We start from the raw sequence: 21,538 nt of genomic DNA on the forward strand, positions 1-21,538 counted from the left end.
GCTATTTCATTTGTCTTAATGAGTACATTTATCTTTTTCGGAATGGACTAGAAGCTACAATTAGCCACAATTCTTACTTTAACAAATATAATCAAATTGATTAATTTGTCATAATGAATACAGTTATCTTGTACAAAATAAACTTGAATGTAGAATTAGCCATTTTTTGCCTTAACAGATAAAAGTCAATGTTATTCATTTGTATTAATGAATACAATTATCTTGTGCAAAATTAACTGGAATATTCATTTGTATTAATGAATACAATTGTCTTGTATGAAATTAACTGGAATATTCATTTGTATTAATGAATACAATTATCTTGTATGAAATTAACTGGAATGTACAATTAGCCATTTCATGCTTCATCAGCGTGATTAATTTGTCATAATGAATACAACAGATATAAATCAGAGTGATTAATTTGTTATAATTAATACATCAAATATAAATCAGAGTGATTAATTTGTCATAATGAATACAACAATATAAATCAGAGTGATTAATTTGTCATAATGCATACAACAAATATAAATCAGAGTGATTAATTTGTCATAATGCATACAACAAATATAAATCAGAGTGATTAATTTGTCATAATGCATACAACAGATATTAATCAGTGATTAATTTGTCATAATGCATACAACAAATATAAATCAGAGTGATTAATTTGTCATAATGCATACAATAGATATTAATCAGAGTGATTCATTTGTCATAACGCATACAACAAATATAAATCAGAGTGATTCATTTGTCATAATGCATACAACAAATATAAATCAGTGATTAATTTGTCATAGTGCATACAACAGATATAAATCAGAGTGATTAATTTGTCATAATGCATACAACAAATATAAATCAGAGTGATTAATTTGTCATAATGCATACAACAGATATAAATCAGAGTGATTAATCTGTCATAATGCATACAACAAATATAAATCAGTGATTAATTTGTCATAATGCATACAACAAATATAAATCAGAGTGATTAATTTGTCATAATGAATACAACAATATAAATCAGAGTGATTAATTTGTCATAATGAATACAACAATATAAATCAGAGTGATTCATTTGTCATAATGCATACAACAAATATAAATCAGAGTGATTAATTTGTCATAATGCATACAACAAATATAAATCAGTGATTAATTTGTCATAATGCATACAACAAATACAAATCAGTGATTAATTTGTCATAATGAACACAACAATATAAATCAGAGTGATTAATTTGTCATAATGAATACAACAATATAAATCAGAGTGATTAATTTGTCATAATGCATACAACAAATATAAATCAGAGTGATTAATGTTTCATAATGAATACAACAAATATAAATCAGAGTGATTAATCTGTCATAATGCATACAATTCTTTAGCATAGAAAAAACTGGAATCTACAATTAACCAGTTCTTGCCTTAACAGATACAAGTCAAAGTTATTCATTTGTCATAATGAGTATAATTATTTTGTTCAAAATAAACTTGAATATCAGATATAGACACATTCATGTATTGGACAGTTTATTAGATACTGTATCATATATACCTTTTGTAGATGGAGGCCTGTACTGAACAGTCCATTGAGCTGAAACAAACTCAGTCTGTGGTATTTGATCCCACCATTGCATCCAATGGACATCAAAGTAAGCTAGTCCAATAAATTTATCTTTTTTTTCTACCTATGAGTGACAGTTTTAGTTTTAAAATTTTTGTGATGGAGATTATTAAATAGTTATTACTCTTTTTGCTTGAGACAAGTTTGTATCGGTTTGTAGTGTGATTAGTCACATTGTCTGCTTGAGACAAGTTTGTATGGTTTTGTAGTGTGTTACGTGTTTAGGCTCAAATAAACAGTAACACAAGAAAGAGTGAAAACAACAAGCTTTGAAAAGTTTAACAATTATTTTATTTCTCTGGAAAAATACTGTAAAATTAAAAAAAATAAGAACTTGCAGTTTTAAGAAACAAATCCAAAAATAATCCAAGAATAATCCACGAATTAAATTTTAGAAGTCCCAACGAAGAATCCAAGATGGAAGGCGATGACGTATACTGTATCCTTTTGTGGTGTTGGAATGTTTGTTATTCACAAACAATCCAGTGTTTGAAGTAATGAAATGTCTTTGTCCCAGAATTCTGTATGAGAACTCACATATTTCCAGGGTAAAAGAATTAATCCTTTTGAATCCAAATAATTCATATAAGCATTAAAATAACTCCAAACTGACACAACAAAAGAAACACCTTTATGTCCCATTGTTTAAAAGCCCAACTGAGAAAAATCTCTAAACAATGATTACACAGTAACTCGAAACACAAAACAAATTCCTGGATGAGGGTCAACTTTCCAGAACCTTTGAGAAATATTTACATATAAAAGCATGTAATCCCAGTAAACCTTGACAAGAACCAATCATTTTACTCTAGGAATAAGATAAAAATAAAAAGTTGTTTACTTCTGTCACTGATTTCTGAATTAAGGTCGGGAACTAGGTCAGCTTTAGGTATTTACAACTGAAAAGTCTAGGTAAACTATTTTCTGAGAAAATATCAAATTCCAGGTAAACAAAACTACATTATTTTGACATATTATAAATTATAGTCTTGTCATCAGCTTGAGACAAGTTTGTATGGTTTTCTAGTGTAAATAGTCTTGTCATCAGCTTGTGACAAGTTTGTATGGTTTTCTAGTGTAAATAGTCTTGTCATCAGCTTGTGACAAGTTTGTATGGTTTTCTAGTGTAATTAGTCTCATTGTTTTAAAACTGTATATGTAAATGTAAATATTAGCGAAAACAAAAATGTACTGATGCAAAATTAAAATCAAAGAGTATGAAAACGATGAAGTCATTTGAACAACTACACCCAATTAAATTCAGCTGAAGATTTTGGCTGTGTTTGTTTCAAATTGTAAATTATTTTCCATGATTATTTCACTTGTGCTAAAAAAAAATATTTATCATATTTGTCCTATTCTCCAGTGTTTCTCTAGCTATGTTTAGGTATGAACATATCTCTTTATCAGGAATTTTGTAAAAATTTTTTTAAAGACTAACATAAAATAAATGATGAACCCCCACGTGCATGGCAATAGAGACAAAGTATCCGTAGACGAGTGCAATATTTTGAATTTTGTTTGGAATTATTCATATGAAATTATTAACTTTTATTTAAATATGTAATTTGTAATAAAATGACAATTGCAGATTGGCAGCTGAGAAGTCTGTTTGGTCAGCCCATTTCAACTCAGTGCCCTCTAGCCAGCATAAGCAAGGTGTATCTAGACAAAGCACATCTTCAGGTATTAATCTTCAATCATCTGGTCCTTATGACATGTAAGGTATGGCCCTATGTGTCTGTCAAAACATCCTCAGCTTTTCAACATTCACACATTTATACACCATGGCATATTCAAACGTAATGTGTCGGGTTCATGAAACAATCACTGAAGCCATTTGATAAATTAGATTGGATCCAATACAAATTCATATCTTAACTGCTTGGAGTGCTATAATGAGATCATGGAATATGTTTGACAAATTAGCCCCAGTGACTGTCAAACAACACATTGGACAGATTAGCATTAATGACTGTCAAACGATACATTGGACAGATTAGCCTTAATGACTGTCAAACAATACATTGGACAGATTAGCCTTAATGACTGTCAAACAATACATTGGACAGATTAGTCTTAACGACTGTCAAACAATACATTGGACAGATTAGCCTTAATGACTGTCAAACAATACATTGGACAGATTAGTCTTAATGACTGTCAAACAATACATTGGACAGATTAGTCTTAATGACTGTCAAACAATACATTGGACAGATTAGTCTTAATGACTGTCAAACAATACATTGGACAGATTAGCCTTAATGACTGTCAAACAATACATTGGACAGATTAGCCTTAATGACTGTCAAACAATACATTGGACAGATTAGCATTAATGACTGTCAAACAATACATTGGACAGATTAGCATTAATGACTGTCAAACAATACATTGGACAGATTAGCCTTAATGACTGTCAAACAATACATTGGACAGATTAGCCTTAATGACTGTCAAACAATACATTGGACAGATTAGTCTTAATGACTGTCAAACAATACATTGGACAGATTAGTCTTAATGACTGTCAAATAATACATTGGACAGATTAGCCTTAATGACTTTCAAACAATCATTGGACAGATTAGCCTCAATGACTATCAAACAATACATTGGACAGATTAGCCTTAATGACTGTCAGTGGCTACTGTCATCAGTGTTCCAAAAAATTTGTTTAAGTCACCAGTCCAGGTCAGTTGACTTGAAGAAAAAAAATCACTTGCCTGGACTTAAAATCCACAAACAAACAAAGCCACAATTGTTTTTACTACTGTTTTAGCACTCCCAACTCCTAGAAAATTAAATGGTTAGTCCTTTGTGTTAATATTCATGAGACTAAACAACTGTTTACAGTCTATTGTAGAGTAGCTCACAACTAACATTATTTCCAACAATTTCACATTTTCTGCAGGTGTGGAAGACTGTATAATTGTGGCTTACACATCAGATCTTGTGATCTCTGACTATGCCTTCAGCTTTGCCTTTTTGGCCAATTTGCTGTCTGTGAAATATGGATAAAAAAATAGTACAGTTCCCCATTTATTAATTTATAGAGCATGTGATTGATTTTGTATACAGAGTTATTGGTTTAAGTACAGTTAAACAGACAATCTTCCAAAGATAGAGGCATCATCAAACAGAGCCTCGGCAGGGGCTGAATATTAATATTTTAGCATCATTTTTAAACATTTTTACAATGAAAATGCCACTGATGTTTTCTTTCAGGCAAATTATATTCTACTTTCTTGAGACAGGCCCTATGGTCAATGTAAATAGAATACAGGAGGGGCCAAATCTAGATTTATTGTTGCCCCAGGTGATGGGCTATGGGACTATTTCTGACCTGTCCCATAATCAGAAAATGGAGATACAGGCCAGAAGAATAATTTCTCTGACTGTCTAGTTCAATTTGAATGACACTTTTTCTTAATAAGAACCTGCATGGGGTTTTGACATGGTTAAACAAGTTGCCGTTTTATCCACTGACCAAAGCTTCATGAAGAATATTCAGTATTTATGCTACAACTCAATGAAGAATGGTCAGTATTTATGTTACAACTCAATGAAGAATGGTCAGTATTTATACTACAGCTCAATGAAGAATGGTCAGTATTTATGCTACAACTCAATGAAGAATGGTCAGTATTTATGCTACAACTCAATGAAGAATGGTCAGTATTTATGCTACAACTCAATGAAGAATGGTCAGTATTTATGCTACAACTCAATGAAGAATGGTCAGTATTTATGCTACAACTCAATGAAGAATGGTCAGTATTTATGCTACAACTCAATGAAGAATGGTCAGTATTTATGCTACAACTCAATGAAAAATATTCAGTATTTATGCTACAACTCAATGAAGAATGGTCAGTATTTATGCTACAACTCAATGAAGAATGGTCAGTATTTATGCTACAACTCAATGAAGAATGGTCAGTATTTATGCTACAACTCAATGAAGAATGGTCAGTATTTTTATGCTACAACTCAATGAAGAATATTCGGTATTTATGCTACAACTCAATGTAGAATGGTCAGTATTTATGCTACAACTCAATGAAGAATGGTCAGTATTTATGCTACAACTCAATGAAGAATATTCGGTATTTATGCTACAACTCAATGTAGAATGGTCAGTATTTATGCTACAACTCAATGAAGAATGTTCAGTATTTATGCTACAACTCAATGAAGAATGGTCAGTATTTATGCTACACCTCAATGAAGAATGGTCATTATTTATGCTACAACTCAATGAAGAATGGTCAGTATTTATGCTACAGCTCAATGAAGAATGGTCAGTATTTATGCTACAACTCAATGAAGAAGGGTCAGTATTTACGCTACAACTCAATGAAGAATATTCAGTATTTATGCTACAACTCAATGAAGAATGGTCAGTATTTATGCTACACCTCAATGAAGAATGGTCAGTATTTATGCTACAACTCAATGAAGAATGGTGAGTATTTATGCTACAACTCAATGAAGAATGGTCAGTATTTATGCTACAACTCAATGAAGAATGGTCATTATTTATGCTACAACTCAATGAAGAATGGTCAGTATTTACACTACAACTCAATGAAGAATGGTCAGTATTTACGCTACAACTCAATGAAGAATGGTCAGTATTTATGCTACAACTCAATGAAGAATATTCAGTATTTATGCTACAACTCAATGAAGAATGGTCAGTATTTACGCTACAACTCAATGAAGAATGGTCAGTATTTATGCTACAACTCAATGAAAAATGGTCAGTATTTACGCTACAACTCAATGAAGAATATTCAGTATTTATGCTACAACTCAATGAAGAATATTCAGTATTTATGCTACAACTCAGTGAAGAATGGTCAGTATTTATGCTACAACTCAATGAAGAATGGTCAGTATTTATGCTACAACTCAGTGAAGAATGGTCAGTATTTATGCTACAGCTCAATGAAGAATGGTCAGTATTTATGCTACAACTCAATGAAGAATGGTCAGTATTTATGCTACAACTCAATGAAGAATGGTCAGTATTTATGCTACAACTCAATGAAGAATGGTCATTATTTATGCTACAACTCAATGAAGAATGGTCAGTATTTATGCTACAGCTCAATGAAGAATGGTCATTATTTACGCTACAACTCAATGAAGAATGGTCAGTATTTATGCTACAACTCAATGAAGAATATTCAGTATTTATGCTACAACTCAATGAAGAATGGTCAGTATTTATGCTACAACTCAATGAAGAATGGTCAGTATTTATGCTACAACTCAATGAAAAATGGTCAGTATTTATGCTACAACTCAATGAAGAATGGTCAGTATTTACGCTACAACTCAATGAAGAATATTCAGTATTTATGCTACAACTCAAGGAAGAATGGTCAGTATTTATGCTACAACTCAATGAAGAATATTCAGTATTTATGCTACAACTCAATGAAGAATGGTCAGTATTTATGCTACAACTCAATGAAGAATATTCAGTATTTATGCTACAACTCAATGAAGAATATTCAGTATTTATGCTACAACTCAATGAAGAATATTCAGTATTTATGCTACAACTCAATGAATAATATTCAGTATTTATGCTACAACTCAATGAAGAGTGGTCAGTATTTACGCTACAACTCAATGAAGAATATTCAGTATTTATGCTACAACTCAATGAAGAATGGTCAGTATTTATGCTACAACTCAATGAAGAATATTCAGTATTTATGCTACAACTCAATGAAGAATATTCAGTATTTATGCTACAACTCAATGAAGAATATTCAGTATTTATGCTACAACTCAATGAAGAATATTCAGTATTTATGCTACAACTCAATGAAGAATGGTCAGTATTTACGCTACAACTCAATGAAGAATATTCAGTATTTATGCTACAACTCAATGAAGAATGGTCAGTATTTATGCTACAACTCAATGAAGAATATTCAGTATTTATGCTACAACTCAATGAAGAATATTCAGTATTTATGCTACAACTCAATGAAGAATGGTCAGTATTTACGCTACAACTCAATGAAGAATATTCAGTATTTATGCTACAACTCAATGAAGAATGGTCAGTATTTATGCTACAACTCAATGAAGAATGGTCAGTATTTATGCTACAACTCAATGAAGAATATTCAGTATTTATGCTACAACTCAATGAAGAATGGTCAGTATTTACGCTACAACTCAATGAAGAATATTCAGTATTTATGCTACAACTCAATGAAGAATGGTCAGTATTTATGCTACAACTCAATGAAGAATATTCAGTATTTATGCTACAACTCAATGAAGAATGGTCAGTATTTATGCTACAACTCAATGAAGAATGGTCAGTATTTATGTTACAACTCAATGAAGAATGGTCAGTATTTATGCTACAACTCAATGAAGAAGGGTCAGTATTTACGCTACAACTCAATGAAGAATATTCAGTATTTATGCTACAACTCAATGAAGAATGGTCAGTATTTATGCTACAACTCAATGAAGAATATTCAGTATTTACGCTACAACTCAATGAAGAATGGTCAGTATTTATGCTACAACTCAATGAAGAATGGTCAGTATTTATGCTACAACTCAATGAAGAATGGTCAGTATTTATGCTACAACTCAATGAAGAATGGTCAGTATTTACGCTACAACTCAATGAAGAATGGTCAGTATTTATGCTACAACTCAATGAAGAATGGTCAGTATTTACGCTACAACTCAATGAAGAATGGTCAGTATTTATGCTACAACTCAATGAAGAATGGTCAGTATTTACGCTACAACTCAATGAAGAATGGTCAGTATTTATGCTACAACTCAATGAAGAATGGTCAGTATTTATGCTACAACTCAATGAAGAATATTCAGTATTTATGCTACAACTCAATGAAGAATGGTCAGTATTTACGCTACAACTCAATGAAGAATATTCAGTATTTATGCTACAACTCAATGAAGAATGGTCAGTATTTATGCTACAACTCAATGAAGAATATTCAGTATTTACGCTACAACTCAATGAAGAATGGTCAGTATTTATGCTACAACTCAATGAAGAATGGTCAGTATTTATGCTACAACTCAATGAAGAATGGTCAGTATTTATGCTACAACTCAATGAAGAATGGTCAGTATTTATGCTACAACTCAATGAAGAATGGTCAGTATTTACGCTACAACTCAATGAAGAATGGTCAGTATTTACGCTACAACTCAATGAAGAATGGTCAGTATTTATGCTACAACTCAATGAAGAATGGTCAGTATTTACGCTACAACTCAATGAAGAATGGTCAGTATTTATGCTACAACTCAATGAAGAATGGTCAGTATTTACGCTACAACTCAATGAAGAATATTCAGTGTTTATGCTACAACTCAATGAGGAATGGGCAATATTTATGCTCAGGCCCTTTTGTGCTGGGTTCATTGGGTTATTCACTCAGTATGAAGAGAGTTAACATAAGACCGTACAAGGTTATGGCAATTGCTACTAGCCTAGTGTTCAAGCAAAACTGAATTCTGACTGATGGTATTCAAGGCAAGGAATGTACGTCTTCTGACTGATGGTATTCAAGGCAAGGAATGTACGTCTTCTTACTGATGGTATTCAAGGCAAGGAATTATTCTGACTGATGGTATTCAAGGCAATGAATGTACGTCTGATACAACATTCTCCAGCTTCAGTCTGGTGGGGTCCATATCGACACCTTAACTTCCCAGGTTCCTGATTAACTTCATAACTATTTGGGGTTATGTTGCTTTCACTGGATTTGAAGGAATACACATTTTTCCATTTAACTCTGAGTCTCTTCATTGATCAGGCTGTTGTTTCACCTTACTGCATACAAGACTTGAAGCATCTGCTCTTACATCAAGAATCAATGCAAGTTCTGGGGATGTAACTCCCAATATCTCACACATATTGTTCTATTTATTATTATGATGTAACATTAATTAAAAAAATATAATTTTTTTTAAAATAAAAATATTTCTTATATAATATTTTTCCAATCAAAATACAGGCACTCCCTCCCAAACTCTTCCCACAGTTATGGACAAGTATGCACTTTTGCTTCAGTAGTAACTAAAGAAATAATATGATAAGTAAATAGAAAATTCTTTGAATATTTCCAAAACACTTGACAACCCAGATGGATATGGTCACCATTACATAGAATTCCACTCACATCAATTAATTAACTGTTTATCTGCTACTTACAACCGGCTTGACCAAATATTTGAGAGAGATATTATCCCAACATGAAGGCTTTCAAATTTATAAAAATCATACCAATCTGTTATCATTAGTGATCAACAGTACTGAAAATAAACATCACAATTTAGCCATATAGTTATTTTAAAAACAATATTAACATTGCATTTGGATTGCATTTTATTTATATCCAACACTTTGCTTTTGTATTGACTCAGTTTTCCCATAAAGTATTGTCATCCATCTTGTACTTCTCTAACTCCAGTCTACTGATGCCACGGTAACACTGTATCCAGAGCCAGATGAAGTCATGAATTTCACCAGAGGAAGAGAAAAGCTAACATATGCAGTATGGGACATTGGACGTCAAATTAGTCAGCATCAGCAGTTGAACTTGGCACTTCATTATAATAGGAAGATACATTATGGAGAGATAACTCCTCCTCCAGTATATGCACAAAGATTTATCACTGGTCAGTATTACAGAGTTACCTCCTCCAATATATTAGACCTAAAACCCCTTATGATTTTGACATCAGTCTTACAAAATTGACCCTTAAAATATGGACTTAAGGAATAAAAACGACAGAAAATTATTGTTGCCAAAAAAGTCAAGATAATTGTTTGATTGGATCCAGGTTTCATATTAGAATTAGTGCAGTTAGTCAGGGAATCAGACTAACTTCACAGCAGTACCTCAGATGCTTTAAACTGCACATATTTTTCATACAAAGTTGATTATAGAATTTTAAAATGCCGACCAGCAAATGATGCATGCTGAAGACAAAATGGAAATTAAGCCTGTCTTACTGAGACAATCTCATCAGGGTTGGCAGGTCTGATATGTGCATAAAGATTTGTCACAGGTCAGTATTACAGGCTACCAATCACACTGGTCAATCACCAACAGGTAATCACCAACCACCATTCAGTCACTTGGCAATCAGTGCCCACCAATCGGTCACCAACATCTGATCACCAGCTACTCAACCAGCAATACACTGTTCAATCAGCTCTACAGCTGTTACCCCATCAACTCTGATCAGCTGAAAATAAATCTAACACTGTGTACTAAGAATGACACTGGCATATATGATGACACATATTGACATTATATATGGTAAGTTATACAAATTACATTATTGGCACAACATTACAAAGAAATAAACAGGTTCAGAAGTGAACCTACCTGTGTCTAATAAGAATCCTATGGTACTAAACATTCTTAATAAAAATGCAACTTTATTGCTAATATAGCTCTTCTGATAAGTCACATACAAGAATCGAAAATATTTTCATTATACTATGCAAGCCAGAGCTACATAGAAAATGTACAGAGATAAACCTGGTAGTACAATAGTTATAGCCTATAATATACATAAGAAATTAATAAATAACTCACATGCCTCTGCAGCTGGAGATCTGGAAGTCCTTAAGTAGACTGCTCACTGACAAATCCTTTCCATTGTGTAATGTTTTCATCCTGTGGTGAGGTATTTATGCACAGGCAATGTAGCCCTACATCATTTGTGCGCTTGATGAATATCTGTTTTTCCCATTGAAAGCAGTTCACACATGTGGCATAGGATGAACCAAACTCACTTTCAAAATATTGTACAATATACATAAATCAACCTTTGGTATCATTGTACACAAAAAAAAAACAACCCAAGTGCATGTATTTAATAAATAACAAAGGGATTTATACAATTCTGTGTTCTGGACACCTTTTAAATCATTTGAAATTTATGTTGGAAAATACACTCCAACAAATTGTATTTTTAAAAAACTATAAAAATGTGTAATTGACATAAAACTCAGCCCTTCTCCTACACACATACGATCCATCCTTTCAGTACATGAATAAATGCCATGAAAAATTATTGGAGGCAACAGATCTCTTGAAATGGAAACTGCAAGCCTGCAAGGACTAAATTCAGAATTTTTTAAAATAAATCTGCACCAGTTGTGCTAATTCTCTCATTTTAACCCCCTCTTTTTGACAGTCCTTCCAGAAATGAGATCAAAGTACACTGGAATTTCATCTATGTTAATGATCATATTGTCAGAGAAGTTATCTTCTTCTGTACTGGTCTTCACAAATTTATCATATGATTTTTGTTTCTCGAATTCTTCTGGGCGATACTGGGTCATTGATGTCTTTGCACGAAGCACAGTATTGTGTACTTAAATTTTATTGTCTCATTGTTTTGATTTTATTTTCAAATTCCCATGATTGCTAGTTGTTGTTGTTGTTATAGGGTTTAACGCCATTTTTCAGCAAAAGATAGGCTATACATGGCAGCCAGTATAATTGGTGGAGGAAGAACCCTGGAAAACCCAGGGAAGAACCACCGACCCACGAGAAGCTACTGGCAGGCATGAATACTAGTAAACTGAAATTGGAGCAGCCTAACTTGGCTCACAGCAGGTATACCTCTGCAAGTGCAGCAACCAGAAATCAGTCTCTGTGGATGCAAGTAAAGAAGGCTGTGGGGGGTGGGCACACCTACTACCATCTTTCAGGAAGTCAATGGAGTGTGGTTTCCCCAGGAATGGCATCTACATATCAGTATACAAGGAATGAAGGCCATTTTGAAAAAAACTTTCATTGGTGGCAGGAATATTTAAATGGAAAGGAAGTCCTCATTCTATCTAACAACTCTACAGTCACGGTAACCTATCTCAAACAGCAAGGTGGAACCATGTCCCCAGACCATGGCATCCTAGTGTGGGACTTTCTGAAGTGGTATCATCAACAACAAATCCACATCCAAGTTTGGAACAGTTAACTAATACAGACAGAATGGTTGCTTGTCCTGGAACAGTTAACTAATACAGACAGAATGGTTGCTTGTCCTGGAACAGTTAACTAATACAGACAGAATGGTTGCTTGTCCTGGAACAGTTAACTAATACAGACAGAATGGTTGCTTGTCCTGGAACAGTTAACTAATACAGACAGAATGGTTGCTTGTCCTGGAACAGTTAACTAATACAGACAGAATGGTTGCTTGTCCTGGAACAGTTAACTAATACAGACAGAATGGTTGCTTGTCCTGGAACAGTTAACTAATACAGACAGAATGGTTGCTTGTCCTGGAACAGTTAACTAATACAGACAGAATGGTTGCTTGTCCTGGAACAGTTAACTAATACAGACAGAATGGTTGCTTGTCCTGGAACAGTTAACTAATACAGACAGAATGGTTGCTTGTCATGGAACAGTTAACTAATACAGACAGAATGGTTGCTTGTCCTGGAACAGTTAACTAATACAGACAGAATGGTTGCTTGTCCTGGAACAGTCAACTAATACAGACAGAATGGTTGCTTGTCCTGGAACAGTCAACTAATACAGACAGAATGGTTGCTTGTCCTGGAACAGTTAACTAATACAGACAGAATGGTTGCTTGTCCTGGAACAGTTAACTAATACAGACAGAATGGTTGCTTGTCCTGGAACAGTTAACTAATACAGACAGAATGGTTGCTTGTCCTGGAACAGTTAACTAATACAGACAGAATGGTTGCTTGTCCTGGAACAGTTAACTAATACAGACAGAATGGTTGCTTGTCCTGGAACAGTTAACTAATACAGACAGAATGGTTGCTTGTCCTGTAACAGTTAACTAATACAGACAGAATGGTTGCTTGTCCTGGAACAGTTAACTAATACAGACAGAATGGTTGCTTGTCCTGGAACAGTTAAGTAATACAGACAGAATGGTTGCTTGTCCTGGAACAGTTAAGTAATACAGACAGAATGGTTGCTTGTCCTGGAACAGTTAAGTAATACAGACAGAATGGTTGCTTGTCCTGGAACAGTCAACTAATACAGACAGAATGGTTGCTTGTCCTGGAACAGTTAAGTAATACAGGCAGAATGGTTGCTTGTCCTGGAACAGTCAACTAATACAGACAGAATGGTTGCTTGTCCTGGAACAGTGAAGTAATACAGACAGAATGGTTGCTTCATATTCAGTTATGACTAAATGTAATATTAGATTCCTTGTGCCACATGTAACAAGAAAACCGGGTGGGATTTCGGATTTACAATAGAACACTTTTGATGGTGATACAAATACAATGTTTAATGATGAATGACTTGAATGAGAAAAGAATTATGATTAATATGTGCATATAATATCCAAATATTGGATCATTTAACATAATTTAAAACTAAATAATGAAAATACAAATAAATGACCTTACACTGTACAAGGACACGTGGTGAATGATTCAGTGATTTCACAATGAAAGAATGATATGTTTTACTCAAATAGTAAAACTGTGGTATTTTACTCATATAGTAAAATGTATTCACTCAAATAGTGAAAATGATGGAAATAAAGGGACACATGTACAAAATATCTTTACAGTCCAAAAAACATATTGGGTATTACAAACCCCAAAGATTAGCCCATGGCTAAAAGATTACATGCATGGAGTTACACACTAAATCACCAGTACACTTGGCTACCAGTCACACTAGTCAATCAAGCAGTCAGTGCCCACCAGTTTCAGTTAGCAATGACCGATCACCTGCTACTTGACCAGCAACACTGTTTACTCAGCTCTGTGGCTTAGCCGCTATAGTTCAGCTTCACAGCTGCTATGCTCAACTCCTATGGTTAGCTCTGCAGCTGGTACCACATCGACTCCAATCACTCCGATAACTCTGATTGCTCTGGTCAGCTATGCAGCTGTGACTCCAATCACTCTAGTCAGCTCTACAGCTGAAGATGTGCAAGTATTTAAAGTAGACTGCTCACTGACAAGACATTTGTAATGTAAAGATTTAGTCTTACGGTAAGGCATTTATACACAGACGATGCCGATATACATCGTCTGTATGCTGGAAGTATTCGGTTCTTCCCATCAAAAGCAATTTGCACATCCGGCATAAGATGAACCGAACTCACTGTTTCTAAATCTTTATAGAATATACATAAATCACCCTTGGGTATTGTTGTACACAAAAAATGAAACCCGAATATGTGTATTTAATAAACAAAAGGATTTATACAATTCCATGACACCAGAACAGTTAACTAAAACATGGAATGGTTGCTTCACCCCACGGTTTTCACTCAGATATTTGCCCAGTGGGACCAACCATTGGTGGACCTGTTTACGACTTGGTGGAATACCAGATTTGCAACCTTTCTTTTACCAGTCCCATCTCCAAAAATCTGGACAGTCAATGTGCTATCCAAAGATTGGAACAACCTGGACACATATGCCTACCACCCAACACCTCTGATTCCAAAGGTGATGTAGAAAACAAGAGAATCAGAGTGTCGCCTCATCCTCATTGCTCCACTCAGATGGGAGAAGTTGTAGATCAATGATCACATCAATCTCACATCAGAAATCCGCTTAAAAAATTGAGATTTTCACTTATCTGATTAAACAACCACAGTGACAGTTGTTTCATCCCAACCAGAGCGACTTAACCTGAATGTCTTGATTATATTAAACAGACCCTCAAAAATATATATTTCTCACAACCAGTCATGGAAAGAATTGCTCCTGCAAGCAGGCCGTACACTATAAAAGCATGTGAAGGCAAAATGGCAAATTTTCACACAATGGTGTCCAAAAGTACTCATCATACTTCTACAGGCATCTATACCTCAAATATCTAACTTCCTCCTCTGGCTCTTTGAAGAGAGAAAGTTGGCACATAGTATGATAAAAGGTTACTGCTTCATGATTACTAACACATTTTATCATCATGGAAGAGAGGATATCAAACAAAACAAAGACTTATCCAACCTTCTCCCTAACTTTGTACATGACCAAGAACATTGTCTCTGTGCCCAAAGTAGAACTTATCATGGGTACTAACCTAGTTGAACAAGACACAAAATTGAACCACTTTCAAGAGCATCATTAACTCACCTTTCATACAAGACCTGCTTACTCGTTGCATTAGCGACAGTGGGAAGAATCAGCGATATACACGCCCTATCAGTAAACCCAAATTCAGTTCCAACAAGACAGGTTAGTTTCACTCATGATGGCACCCTCTTTTACTGCCAAAAACTGCCAAAAATAGGCTCCCATCCAGACTTTTTGTAATGCAGTCACTATCTACTCTGTACACTTCAGTTAAGACTACCAACAAGAATCCAGCTTTGAATTGGTATCTTAAAATGACAGAGCTGATGCTTTACGGGAGCCCACACTTACTTTTACCTCTCAAACAGGAATGGGGAGATATATCAGTGCAGACCCTTTCATCAACAGAGACTTGATCTGTTGCTTCTGATACAGCCAACTCCAACTACGATATGAAAGCATCCACATTAACCCATTTTTGATGAACAAGTTGATCATTTTGTTATAGCACCATATATCATTCAATGGCTGAGCTTCAAATCAAGTTGCTGAACTGCCTCATTTTTCTATGGTAAAATATAATAGCTTTAAAATATATTAAAAAAATGGTTACCATAATAAAGGAAACAAAAGTTTCTGAAATTGTTTTTAATTTCTTTTAATTGTTGTCATGCCTGTGAAATACAGGCAAGATATAGATGGCAATTATTTCATGCTTATCACCGAACAAAGAATTACAGTGACCTACTTTTCACACTGCATTGACTTTGATGAGTATTTGGAACATGCCTTGGTGGATCAGGTTAAAGAACATTCTGAGGAATTATTACATGTTATGATAATTTATTTGTAATGTTTGAGTCATATTTGAAAGGTTGGAATTAATTTATTTTTTTTATGACTCAGAAATATGTATATAATTAGACATAAACATGGCCAGTGCATCAGTATTACAATGAAATATCACATCTTTGACTGTGTAAAACTTTCACTTTCAGGATTTGGACTGGAGAAAGGTGGCATTACAAGCATCATCTATAATAATCTGGACACCAATCTGACAGCTATCTACATGGAGACCATACCATGGTATCTGCGCCTGTACTTCAGCTCCATCACAATCACAAACCATGGTATCCGAGTCAAACCATGTAAGTTCTGATAGAAACTATCCATACATTTGTGTGTAAATCTTTTATGTGCATTAGTAAATAGCAACACATGAGTGTCACTTTCCTGGCAGTAGCAGTGATGGCAGGTACCATATATACTTGCATAGAACTGAGTGTCAATTTACTGGCAGTAGCAGTAATGGCAGGTACCGTATATACTTGCATAGAACTGAGTGTCAATTTACTGGCAGTAGCAGTAATGGCAGGTACCATATATACTTGCATAGAACTGAGTGTCAATTTACTGGCAGTAGTAGTGATGGCAGGTACCATATATACTTGCATAGAACTGAGTGTCACTTTCCTGGCAGTAGTAGTGATGGCAGGTACCATATATACTTGCATAGAACTGAGTGTCACTTTCCTGGCTGTAGTAGTGATGGCAGGTACCATATATACTTGTACAGAACTGAGTGTCACTTTCCTGGCAGTAGTAGTGATGGCAGGTACCATATATACTTGCATAGAACTGAGGTCCAGCTGCAAACAACATAGACCCTAATCTGTTGATACATAATGCACCAGCAGGTCATGGTCAGACTGCATAGACTTGGATCTGTCGGCACATTATGCAATGACAGATCTGGGTCTTGACAGTGTGCAGTTGAATCCGACTTGTACATGAGTGGATATGATACATACATGCCAACCATTACACTTTTAGCATAATCATTACGCTTTTGGTGTAATCATTATGCTTTTGGCGTAATCATTATGCTTTCTTTCACTAAATTACATGTAAATGTATTCAGTTTCCATATTTTTGGTATATCCCCCTCCATAATAAATGAATAATTTGTTTTCTCATTTTTATTAACATCCCATTAATCCCACAGACTGTATTCTAGAAAAGACAGCTTCTATGTAACTACAAAATAAGAGTACGCTTGTCCGAAGACTTACATGCACTTTCCTAACAGTATTATATTCTATTTATAGCAGCTGCCCTATTTCCAAGAAACAGGCTGGTTCTACTTTCAAACTTTTGACCTCAGTTTCTATGTATAGCAGCTGTATGGCTTAGTTAGGAGAGAACAGACTAGTTTTCTATCTTGTAATCTTTGCTCACAGATTCTTTGTTCAAATTCATATCTGATACAGAACCAGTCTTTAGGTGTTTGGTGCTAAAAGTCAAGTCAGATTTATTCTATTCAATGCATGTGTTAGAGCAAAAATGTTTTTTAAATAATTTTACAGATGGATTAGAAAAGATGAAGAATCAATTTAGAGATGAATACATGAATTATATATTACAGCGTTCCATTCTTGGGCAGCTTCATGCCCATTGCAGGCTTTATAGAAAGAATTTTAATATTGGTCATGGTGGTAAAACAAAGAAACCTTGAATTAGCTCATTTTATTACCTCCAATACTAAGGTAACTTCTTTTTTTACAGCAAAACTAAATTGTGGACACAAATTTTATAAATGCAGAGGTGTTATATACTGAGTTCTTAATAGAACACAGACTACCCTTAGCGGTAGAAGACTACATTGGTCCTTTGCTCAAATGGATGTTTCCTGATTCCAAAATTGCAGAAAATATGCATGTGCAAGAACAAAATCATCTAATATTGTTAGCTGTTTAGCAGAAGATACTTCACTTAAAATTGCAGAAGCCTTGAAAATTGGGCCATTTAGTGTTGCAGCTGACAGGAGTAGTGGTTATGATGACAAAAAGTTGTACCCAGTCTGTGTAAGAGACTTTGACAATGAAAAGGGCAAAGAGTGTTCTTCGTTCATTACCAGAATTAACAGTAGATTCCACTGAGGAAACAATTTTTTATTTGCTTGATAATGCTTTGAATAAATGTAAGTTGGCAGAATTGTATGGGGTTTTCAGCTGATGCTGCATCAGTGATGACTGGAATTCATAAAGGAGTTACATTATATATTTTGAAAAATGTCTCCATCATTGTTCATATCAGGTTGTCTCTGTCATATGATGCACCTTGCTACAGGAAAGGCTGCTGATAAATTAGGAAAACTCCTGAAGTATCAAGTTGGCACTCTACCTGACAGAGTTGATTTTTTTCCATTTTATTTCCCAGCTAAAAGACCCAATGACTGGAAGATATAAATTTCCTCTTCTTTGTCAGACTATGAAAGGAATATTGGTTCTTTACCATTCTAATACTGACTGTGAGAGATTGTTCAGTATTGTTAACAAAAGTAAAACTGAATTTAGATCCAGGCTCTGTAATCCAGCACTTAGTGCTCTACTGGTGTGCAAAACGTTCATAGTCTCAGTTGGTACAAAGTGTTTTGAAATGCAATATGAGAGTCTGTTGTTTTTAAAGCTCAAAGTGTTATGTATGAAAACTTAAAGTGGTAATTGATGTTAAAAGTCCAGAAGGATAAATAAATCGTTTTGTACATATGCTCATTGAATTTTTGTCATGTTATACATGGATTACTCTTTTTCTGCTCAGATTACTCTTTTTGTCCACTTGTATTACACCTTTTTCCTTGTTTAGGGTTGGCATGCATGATATTGATATTATGAAGGCAGTTTAAGATTTTATGTGAGAAACGTTGGGAAACATTGTAGTACTACTGGCCAGTTACTTGATAAATAAGGCAACAAGTTGGAATGCTAATTTGCATAACTTAGTGATACCAATTTATGAGCTTTAATCATGCTATTGATTTACTTGCCATCTGACTAAATTGCAATTATTCACAGGTTTTCCAACAACTAACTTTTACTTCATTTATAAAAAGCTGCAGTTCATTACATTAGCTCCTAGTGCTTTATCAAAGTAATGCTTGTTTGATACAGAGAATTGATTAGACTTTTATTCTTGAACTGTTTATAAAAATGACTTGGTGCAGTAGGATTACATTATATTATGGGACAGCTGATGGTCATATTGGTTTGAAGAATATATTATTATTATATGCTCCTCTTTTTTCTCCATTAATTTTACATTGTCAGAATCGTTCATTATTTTACAATACTGAACTCACGTGCATTTCATATTGCACTCATAAAGGAATGACTTTCTATTGTAAACAAACAATGGATGCAGATGCCAGCACTTTTGATTTGTAAACAAATCATGTACACTCTCATAGTAGGCACTTTACGTTTTGGTTGATTAAATTTGTTTCTGAATGAACGTAAGCAGATGCTTCGTGGACTGCCACATACCAGCTGATTTGCTACATTCTGCATTAACTTTCTAGATACAGTGTTTCGGATTTAGGCGGGTGATAGACACCAGGTTTCATAAAATTGCTGGGTACCTACAAATAACAAGCAAGTGACAAGGCATAAACTGTCTTCTTTAGCTGGTAATAAGAATGGCAAAAAAATATACTTACAGTTTTATGTCCTGAATTTCCTCAAATTGTACTTTTTAGTTCTGCAAATCTAAATTAGATGAGCCATGTCATGGGTTCTCAAACTTGGTTACACATTTCAAAAATGTACTGTAATTTCAACTATATTCCAAGTGCAGTTACATCCACCTTACTGCACTCAAAATGAAATAAACATTAAATTCCATAGCATCATTTTGATAATTGCAATTGAAAGACTTCATATTTTTCCCACATTATGATTTCAAACATTCAGTGACAGAACAGAAACACACTTGCAGATGTCAACATGATTCTCTCTCGCTGCTTCAGTCCGATGTATTTCATGTAGAATTGAGACAGATAAATCCAGTCCATAATCATGAAATTTGGTAGAATCGACATAAATACAAAAATCTATTCATTCCAGATCAAATGGAGAAGCTTTGCAATGCGCATTAACTCACAATATGACTCCAAATTTCAATTTTAAGTTGACCAAAATGCCATTTTCTTTCAAAAGTTATGTCTTGCATGCCACAAAGTTCAGCTTTATCTTGGCAAAGTTATATGTGCATTGATAATGTTGTTTTTGTGTAATGATGAATCTGGGGTTGTGTATTTAGTTTGAAATACGGCATACATTCAGTTACTTTGTTTCTTGTAGTGTATTTTTGTTTATTTAATTAAGCCTTTGGTAGAATAAGAAAATGAGCATATAATAAAAAAGGTTACTGCATTTGTATGGGAAAATTAGAACTCATTTTGTTGGATGGATATACTGCACTCCCAAGGTCGTGCAGTATTTCCATATGAAAAACTCATTCATATTTTCCCATACAAATGCAGTAACCTATAATTATTGACAGGGTTCTCCAGTAACTTTATTTTATGTCTCTTGCACAGTCATGTTATCGCACAGAAAACTTTCTTACTCTAACCATTGTATTACTTGTCCAGACTACCTTTTTTGGATAAAAAGGAAAGTGAAAGAAATAATAACAAAACTTCCTGATAATTACTATTAAGTCTTATTTAATGTTTATGAACTGGAATACAGCAAGCTCATGTATCATGGGAAAATAACGAATCAAAATTTACATAATCTTCAAAATAGAAACCAGACTGTAAATGATTAGAAACTACTGCAAAAATAACAAGAAGAAAGATAATTTAAGACAACAAAAAAATGCATACAGAAATATAACAAAATATGCTAAAAGGGTTCAATCATAAAATGACATTATTATAAATCACTGAACAGAAACAGTAATCTTAATTAAAACAAATCTACCTGTGCTCTTTATTCCATTTTGGCAAAAATTCTGTTTTTGTTTGTCCTTT

General features: G+C 34.0%; 1 protein-coding gene across 1 annotated transcript in view; it reads left to right on the forward strand.

Moving 5' to 3' along the window:
* LOC149787413 (GPI-anchor transamidase component PIGT-like) overlaps positions 1–21,538 on the forward strand; it is a 40,159-nt gene that overhangs the window by 12,135 nt on the left and 6,486 nt on the right. Inside the window, exons 5-8 of the mRNA XM_089978024.1 lie at positions 1,581–1,668; positions 3,232–3,326; positions 10,139–10,346; positions 16,719–16,871. Of these exons, the coding sequence (XP_089834150.1) occupies positions 1,581–1,668; positions 3,232–3,326; positions 10,139–10,346; positions 16,719–16,871 (544 nt within the window). The remainder of the gene's footprint in view (positions 1–1,580; positions 1,669–3,231; positions 3,327–10,138; positions 10,347–16,718; positions 16,872–21,538) is intronic.

The sequence above is a fragment of the Sinohyriopsis cumingii genome, chromosome 12 (assembly GCF_028554795.1).
Source record: "Sinohyriopsis cumingii isolate HCF-2022 chromosome 12, ASM2855479v2, whole genome shotgun sequence".
Taxonomy (NCBI): domain Eukaryota; kingdom Metazoa; phylum Mollusca; class Bivalvia; order Unionida; family Unionidae; genus Sinohyriopsis; species Sinohyriopsis cumingii.